Genomic DNA, 9,177 nt, shown 5'->3' with positions numbered 1-9,177 from the left:
TAGCCGCATTATGGTGTGACGTGAGCATTGGACGCGAGCGTAGTAGCCCTATATGAGTGTTTAATTAATATAGGGGGTATGGGCACATATTTATACACTCGTCTGTCCACCTTAATGGCGTAGTATAGCACCGCATTAAGGCGTGACGTGAACATTGGACATGAACGTAGTAGCCCTATATAGACCCATGAATTTATATAGGGAGTATGGACGTGTGTAAATACATACATATATTATAGAGCCTGAGAGGCTCGACATTTATGAGATAAAAGTTTTATCGCTTGCAGCATGCATTTGATTTTCCTTGGAAATTGATTTGGGGAAACATAAATATTTTATTCGTTAATTTATTTTTGTCCACTCACTCTAATGTGTTTCAAATGTTTTCCCCTGGGCTCTTCGTTTTAAAAATGCCTAGTTTGCAGGATTGCATAGTTGAGGTCGGGCGTATATGGAGATGAGACATAGTCATCATATAGCTTCCGCTTGTTAATTTATTATGTTTCCTTTCTTCTTGTTAGAGTTGCTCTGAACATATAAATGGTTGGATATGAGATTTGTTTAGATTAGTAAATAATTTGGGTGGTGTTGTGATTTGGGGAGCACGGAGGCTCCAGGAGTTTAAGGTTGGATTTAAATTTTTCAGAAGTGTTTGCATGTATTATTAGGAAGGGTTGTCTATTTTCAAGGGAGGTTATGCCGATTTTTCGGTAAATTTTCCTTGGAGGTGGTCCCTGCACGACTTACTCTGGGTTTCAGGGTGAAATTTGGGGTGGGTCGTGTCAGAGAGAGAGAGAGAGAGAGAGAGAGAACATGAGACTTCTAATTTTAAAATGAAATAGTTTTGAAAATTGTCCTAAATTTTTGGGCGGAAGTTTTGACTGCTTAAATTTTCGGCACTTAACACGACGAAACCCTATCAATTTCGCAGCCTAATGAAATTGTTTTAAAAATTGTTCCTAATTTTTGGCGGAAGAGCCTAACTTTGTGGCACTTATAACTCAAAGCCACGAAACCTACCAATTTCGTAGCCTAGTTGTCTAAAATTATTTCAAAAAAGTTCCTCAATATACCATTAAATGCAGTCATTAAAAATCTACATCACATGTAATCAATCAAACTTTTTTGGTCTTGATTATTAATGGAAAGAAATATATTTGATAAAAAAAGAAATGAAATATGTCTAACCAAAAAAAAGGAATTAAATATGTTTAACCAAAAAAACAAGGAATGAAATATAAATTGAACCTTCACTTTCGAAAAATTCTTAAATATTCTTAAATATGCCATTAATAAGAGTATTTTCAAATTTTCTTACCTTTTTTAATGAAAATTTTTAAATATTGGTTTGAATTTTTTTGAAATTTTTGTCGGAAAAGTTGCCGCTAGGTTTCATTACCTTATATATATTTACATAATTAAAAAATTATTAATTGTATTAATACGAATATTTTCAAATGTTTCCTTCCTTATTAATCGTTTTATATGTATAATAGTTTTCAAAAGACTTAGGTTTAATTAAATAAATAAATAAATATATATATATGCATGTTTAAGTTTTTTGTTGATATATATGCTAAATCAAAGAAATATATATATATATATATTTAAATATGAGTAACAGATTTTGAGAAATTAATGAGATGAGAGATAAAAGGAGGGAGTCAAGGGTGCGCTTAAATAAAAAAGGAAATGAATTTTTCAAAACTTAAGTTTGAAATTGTTAATCCTTTCAAAATTAATACAAAATTTATCCTAATTGGTGACGAAAATATATTAATATTTTTTATTTAAGTAAAAAAAATTTCCATTATTTAAAAAAAAAAATTTACCGTCTCTTAAGAAAGCATTTCCGTCGCCTAAGACTTACTTAGGAGACGGAGTACTATTCTGTCGTCTAGGTGATATATTTTGATTATTTTTTTAAAATAATTCCATCTCTTAAGTAAAATAACTCCGTCGCCTAAGAGGTACTTAGGATTCATTTCGTCTCCTAAGTGTTTAATATTTTTAATTTATTTTTTAAAAAAAAAAATACCGTCTCTTAATTGTAACTTAGACTACAAAATTATTTAATTCCGTCCTAAGTACTTTTTTCCAGTAGTGACTTATTATGGGTGCTTAATTTGATCGAATCAAAAATGAAAATGAAAGAAAGAAATTTAGGGCCTCTGGTCTTCATTATATCTTCGTATATAACGATTTGAGGACTTACACATTAATAGTGCAGGTGCACCTTGGTGCGCAGAATCCGCTCCACTCGATTATGGTTTGTTGTTTTGTCTTTATGAGAGATAAGAATATGATCAAGTTTGCTACGAGGAATGTCAATATAACTCTGCCTTGCACCTTGTAAGTTTTCATACCCTTTTTTTTTTATGAAAGAAATAAATGTGAAGAGAAACTTCTATAACATCCTAAATTAAGAAAGTCAAGAAAGAAGGTATATGTTGAGCAGCTGAAGGTAGTGTTAATCTAATTGGCAGTTTCAACATGCCCAAGGTCAACTAAGGCGTTTGTAACAAAGTCTCTCTCTCTCGCTCTCTAGATATATGAGTAAAGCTGACTGAAATGAAATCCAAAACTTACATGAAAAAGAGTAAAAAGCTTCCAAAGACACATTGATTTTGTTGTTGATATCAATAAGAATTCTAAAGTCACATTCAACTCGGATATGTGAAAACTTATTAAGGTAGATTGAGACTAGTCCGGCACGAAAGGCAAAAGCGTCAACACAAAAGACGTATAAAAACCTAATTGCTTCGAAGAAGTCACTACGTAATCACCACGTACTAGTCGTCGTTGAGAAGTCTGGATAACAAAACATGCAACTGCATGTTTGTTATGTAAACCGAACAATGAAAAATAAATTTAACAAAATTAGAAGTTGAAGAACGCCAACATACCCATAACCTTTTGGTGCAAGTTAAATTAGTTGTCATTAACCGCTTTTATTTAACTGATCAAAATATAATAAAGAAAATGCTTGTTCAGTTAAGAGACATTTTTTATAGAATTATGAAGAACACGTGAATTTGACAACTGAAAATGAACACTTTATGGTAAGTTATACTAGCCTTTATACTCATAATACTCGCGTGTAAAGATGTTGTTAATATGTAATTTTTCTTTTTCTTTTTGTGAAGTATATTAGTGAGTAGTGGGAGTTTTAGTGGGTAGTGTTTGTCTTAACTTTCCATATTAACTGTTCACAATTATCTGCATTTATTTTTTTTTAATTTTTTTTTAATTTTTACTTTAATAACCTTTTAAGTTAATGTTGTTTTAATCAACTCATTAAGGGTAGTTTAAGCAAAACATAACTTAAGCAAAATACACATATTTGAGAACATGTAAGATGCATTTGTGCCTTACAAACATCATTTATGGTAAACAAATTTAGTAAGTTTTCGAAAAGGCATGAGAAGTGCACACAAGCTATGGCTGCTATGCTTACAAGAGAAGCTTCACGATCGATGTTATGTTGGTATAATTTCAACGACTCGTCGTATGTTCCTTGGACCGTAATAGACCCAACGTCGACTTCATATAGACCGGCGCTGCCGATCTCTCGATGGTTTGTCTCTCTCCTTCTTCCCTCCCAAAAATCCTCACCCCAACTACAATCCCTCCGAAATGAAATTAATTTAATTCAAAATTCAAAAAATTAAATGGACGCGGTGGCGGAAGGGCTGTGGGGTCTGGCGGACTACCAGGAGCAGAGCGGCGAGATCGGAAAAGCCATAAAGTGCCTGGAAGCCATCTGCCAAAGCGACGTGTCGTTTTTCCCCATCGTCGAGGTCAAAACCCGTCTCCGAATCGCTACTCTCCTCCTCAAGCACTCCCACAACGTCAACCACGCCAGGGCTCACCTCGAGCGCGCGCAGCTCCTCCTCAAATCCATCCCTTCCTGCTTCGATTTGAAGTGCAGAGCTTACAGCCTCCTCAGCCAGTGTTACCATCTCGTCGGCTCTATTGCGCCTCAGAAACAGGTGCTCCACAAGGCCCTGGAGCTCACTGCTAGCGGATATGAGTATGTTGTTTGTTGAAAAATCGGAATTGCTTTAATCTAGGTAGTTTCGAAGAGTTTTGAGTTTTGATTTTTCTTGTTGGTGTTTGTGGAATTGTGAAGTATTGGGGTGAAGCTGTGGTCTTGCAACTTCAACTCTCAGCTGGCGAATGCGTTGATTATTGAGGGAGATTACCAGAGTTCGATTGCGGCATTGGATGCTGGATATGTTTGCGCTACTCAGATAGGTTATCCGGAGTTGCAGGTACAGAATTCACTCTTTCCAAGTAGGTTTCAGGCCTTAGAAATTGAAAATTAAGTGTTTGCTCAGTAATGGTTATGTTGTGCTACTCGGATAAGTTATCTTGAGTAACAGTTAAAGAACTAGCTCATAAGAAATAAGTCAATAACTGACAAGTAATGCAAGCGCTTCCTCGGGTTCAGTAATGAAATCAGCTTACTTTGTAACTATTGTAATGGTTTGGAAGTCAAAGTTAGGCGTTAGAAATTGAAAATAAGTCATTGCTCGATGCGGTATGTCTGAAGTCACTAACAGTTGCACTTACTACTCAGATAAGTTATCCTGAGTTACAGATAATATACTGACTAATCGCTTAGGTTATGATTGCCTTAGTGACAAGTAATGCAAGTTACTTGACTTCAATAATGAAATCAGCTTGCTTTATTACTATTCAAACAGTTATTGGAGTCAAGCTCAGGCCATGGGACATGAAAATAAGTCATTGGTTTAGCCAGATTTCATATTCTGTGGCAAGAGAAGATTTTACTTGTAGTTTTTTTTTTGGACAACAATTTTACTTGTAGTTTGATTTGCTCATTTTCTTTTGATGCACCAGATGTTCTTTGCAACTTGTATGCTGCATGTACATCTTATGCACTGGGAGGATGAGAGTTCAGTTGAGCAAGCTGTTGCCAAATGTGATGAGGTCTGGGAGTTCCTTCACCCACAGAAAGTAAGTGTGTATTACTGTATTCCTGAGTGTGTATTTATGATTTCAGTGATCTAATAATGCTTAATCTTGTTTGTGCTTTCTTATGCTGATGCAGAGACAACAATGCCTTGGCTTATTCTTCTACAATGAACTGCTGCATATATTTTATCGTCTTCGAATATGTGACTACAAGAATGCTACACCACACATAGAAAGATTAGATGCTGCCATGAAGGCTGATTTGAAGAAAACGCAGCATCTGCAACAGTTGACTAAGGAATTTGATGCCTTAAATGAGAGTCTCACTCGCCCTGAACTACATCACAGGGAGAGGTTAGCATTGTCTGAGAAACAGTCTCGGATACAACACCAGCTAGCTTCTCTTACTACATTGAGTTCAACTAGCAAAGGAACTTTGGAACCAGCTTGTTTTGGAAATATGAAGCGCACTGATGGAGATAAGCTTGAGCTAGCCCCACCTCCTATTGATGGGGAATGGCTACCAAAAAGTGCAGTCTATGCTCTTGTTGATCTTATGATGGTTGTGTTGAGTCGTCCAAAAGGAAATTTTAAGGATTGTGGAAAGCGTATTCAATCTGGAATGGATACCATTCAAGGTAGTGTCTTGATTTCTTCTTCTATATGTTTAAAGTGCTGTCTATACTCTTGTTGTCATACCCTCATTTTTCTGGAAATGACATTAGTGATCCTGCAGACTTTTAACATAAACTTCTATTTATATTTATTAATCCTTTTTTTCCTTCTTAGAGGAGCTTTTGAAGCTTGGAATAACCGATGGTGTGAGAGGTGAGATTCTCTTTTGGAGATGCCATGTTTCAATGTTTCTTTTCATACTCTTATTAAAGCAACCTATCTTTATTTTTCTTTTTTGCAGAAGTGAATTTGCAGCACTCTGCCATTTGGATGGCTGGTGTGTATTTAATGCTCCTTATGCAGTTCTTTGAAAACAAAGTAGCCATGGAGTTGACACGATCTGAATTTGTAGAAGCACAAGAGGTAGGCATGTCCTAGTATTGTTGTGTTTCCAGGATTATGTACAATGTCATGTCTCCAAGAAAGATAGAATGTATAAGCTTGGTATAGATGGCAGTTTAATGTTCTCTTCAAGAAAAGATTGATAGTTTTATAATAATTTATATACCCCATTGCAGCCATTGTCGAATTTAGTATATCTCAAGGTCATATAATGAGTCTACCAGGGATGATCAAATCATTAGGCTTAGCTTACTTGAACATAGTTTTCTCTCCTAATCAATCTTTGTGAAGTTTATATCATGTAGTTTCTATTTAGATCTGGTGTAAACCCACACAATATGCCAAATGGACATATTCATTGTGTTGAACAGTTCAGTGTGACTAATGACTAGAAGGAAGCATCTTGACCTACATGCTTGAAGCATTTACTCTGCAGTCTGTAATTGAAATCATCCTGTTTTTTTTTTTTTTTTCACCCAAGAACAAAGCTTATTGCCAAATCTCAGCATGAATATTAGTTGAATATTTGTCCAAAAAAAAAAATATTAGTTGATTTTTCATTACCTTTATTTGATGAAGATGTATTCTCAGTCATTTCACAAGGGACATTTAGACATTTCTCAAATATACCATCATATCTTGCTTTTTATCTAAGATAGCAACTGATTTAATAGAAATTATATCTTCCAACCTCTGTCACTTAAAATACTCCGATTATGTCTTGCAGGCGTTAGTGCAGATGAAGAATTGGTTTATACGATTTCCAACTATTTTACAGACATGTGAGAGCATCATTGAAATGCTCAGGGGGCAGTATGCTCATTCTGTTGGTTGTTATAGAGAGGCAGCTTTTCATTTCATTGAAGCTGTAAAGGTATGTTCTTCTTCAATTGCTCTTATTTTTAAAATGACGCTATCCCATTGTTTTCATCAGACGGGTCCAAAAATTGTTTTTGAATTGCTCTTATCTATCTTATTTTCATCACCCATACTAGATGTCCTTCTGTCTAGCACAAGAGAAAACAAGGGGAAGGCGTATGAATGTATTTTTTAAGGCATCTAAACTAAGTCTTGCATGTCTTTTGCACAAGCAGCTCACAGAGAGCAAATCGATGCAAGCGCTTTGCCAAATATATGCTGCCGTCTCCTACATATGCATTGGTGATTCTGAATCATCTACACAGGTAAAGTCTTCTTGTTATTTCGTTTATATTGCTTCTGTGTGCTGTGTAATTTGGTCTATGAGATATACTTTTATTTCTTTTGTCATTCCATTATTTCATATCACTGAACTGAAGTTTGGGAACAGGCACTTGACTTGATTGGACCAGTTTACAGAATGATGGATTCATTTGTTGGAGTTCGGGAGAAAACCAACTGCCTTTTTGCCTATGGTCTTTTATTGATGAAGCAACAAGATCTACAGGAAGCAAGGTAGAAGCTAAGCATACTATCCTCTTCCACCATTAGTATTATTGTGATTATTGTAAATCCCAAAGAAAGTTTGACGCTATACTATACGGGGAGAACTCTTTCTAGTGTGCCTTCCTTTTGTCTTCTTTTTGTCTTTTGCTTTGTCATGTAGAATGAGTCTATATTAGCTTTAAAGCATTTGCTACAAGCTTAATATGTCCTCTTTGGTGTCATTGATCATTCAAGTCTTTCTCTTCTACATCTTTCTAAGCAAAGTACCAACTTTTCTTGATCTCTGTGTCAAGACAATTAATTCAATGCTTCAAAAGTTGTTGAAGATGATTGTTCTAGGTCTCCTTAATCTGATATTTGGAAATCCGTTAAACCAAGTGCTAGGTAGTGGCTGACATATTGCATCCCACTTTGGTTATTGCTGTCTTGGAGACATAATGTGATAGTGATACGGGTAACAACACATATTCATTTGCCGGAGTATAAACTAATACTAAGGACAAGTTCGCTGTGATATGTATTTCTTTTTGTATAACGAGCCCTAGAGCCCTCAAGGCTCTGCTATTGTTTTGTTTCTGAAGGTGTTTTCTGCAAAGATTTTGTAAACAAATTTGTGTTGCAGCTAACCATGTGAACTAATATAGTACCAGTATCTGTTTGATGCAGAAACCGACTTGCCAAAGGTTTGCAAATGACACATAATCAGCTAGGGAACCTTCAACTTGTTTCACAGTATTTGACAGTCCTTGGGAGTTTGGCATTGGCGCTGCATGACACTGGACAAGCAAGAGAAATTTTGAGATCATCCTTGACATTGGCAAAGAAGCTTTCTGATATCCCCACACAGATATGGGTGCTCTCTGTTTTGACAGGTATATATGTCCCTCTTAGAATTTTCATGTCTATTAACAGGCTATGTGGTATCTTTTTAGTGCAAAGAGTGCTGTTAGTAATATGCTATGGATTCACTGACAAAATTCCCCTAGTCTGTGCTATTTTCTGGATTGCACTAACATGTGATAATATCTTATTTCACTGTAATTGATACACATATTTAAAACATTGTTAGGTTTAGTAGTGTGTTGCATGTCATTGGTAACTGGCACCATTCTGTTTATTTGAACTGTTTATTTCATTGGAGGAATTTGTTGATATATGCTATTTTTCATGTAGCTTTATATCAAGAAGTGGGTGAGAAGGGCAGTGAAATGGAGAATGTTGAGTTTCAGAAGAGTAGAATGGATGCTCTGCAACAGAAACTTGTAGATGCACATTCTTCCATTCACCACATTGAACTAGTGAGGGCACTCATATCTCTATTCCTGTTTTGACTGTCATTGATCTTTTTAGCTGTTACTGGTTACTTATCTTGTACATATAACTTGCAGATTGACACAGTTAAGATTGACGTCCAGCAATTTCATGAGCTTGGCAGTAATCGTTCAACCATGGGCCCACCCATGACCGCCAACCTTGACATTCCAGAATCTGTCGGCCTGTCTGCCCCATTGCCTGGTCATTCAACATCAAGGCTAGTAGATATAGACATAGGAAACATAGGAAGACGTGGGAAGAGGAAAATGTAGGTTCTAACTTGTACAGTTGAAACATTGAAATCGCCCTCTGATAGGAGAATAGTTTAAAGGAGGGTGAAGTAGCGCAATTTCAAATCTTTCTGCAGTGTAATGTAAATTAGGTAAGCACAGAGCAACATATAGTATCTTTAGCGTTGGTTTCTGGGATGATGTATGTTTCCTGAATCAAATAGTTCAATATTTATAAGATTCCTTGATC

The 9,177-nt window shown here is 35.7% G+C and overlaps 1 protein-coding gene across 1 annotated transcript; it reads left to right on the top strand.

The window, feature by feature from the left end:
* Positions 1 to 3,578: 3,578 nt before the first annotated feature.
* On the top strand, positions 3,579 to 9,174 carry LOC101308449. The gene is made up of 12 exons (XM_004294804.1): positions 3,579 to 4,033; positions 4,133 to 4,274; positions 4,867 to 4,983; positions 5,078 to 5,579; positions 5,731 to 5,769; positions 5,858 to 5,979; positions 6,686 to 6,832; positions 7,053 to 7,142; positions 7,268 to 7,392; positions 8,050 to 8,255; positions 8,557 to 8,681; positions 8,772 to 9,174. Exons 1-12 carry the CDS (start codon positions 3,672 to 3,674, stop codon positions 8,967 to 8,969), a joined length of 2,175 nt encoding a protein of 724 aa, XP_004294852.1. The 5' UTR covers positions 3,579 to 3,671; the 3' UTR covers positions 8,970 to 9,174.
* The last annotated feature ends 3 nt before the right edge of the window (positions 9,175 to 9,177 follow it).

The sequence above is a fragment of the Fragaria vesca genome, linkage group LG3, assembly GCF_000184155.1.
Source record: "Fragaria vesca subsp. vesca linkage group LG3, FraVesHawaii_1.0, whole genome shotgun sequence".
In the NCBI taxonomy this organism is placed as follows: Eukaryota; Viridiplantae; Streptophyta; class Magnoliopsida; order Rosales; family Rosaceae; genus Fragaria; species Fragaria vesca.
Note: the sequence above shows the minus strand (reverse complement) of the source record. Positions and strands in the feature narration are given on the sequence as shown.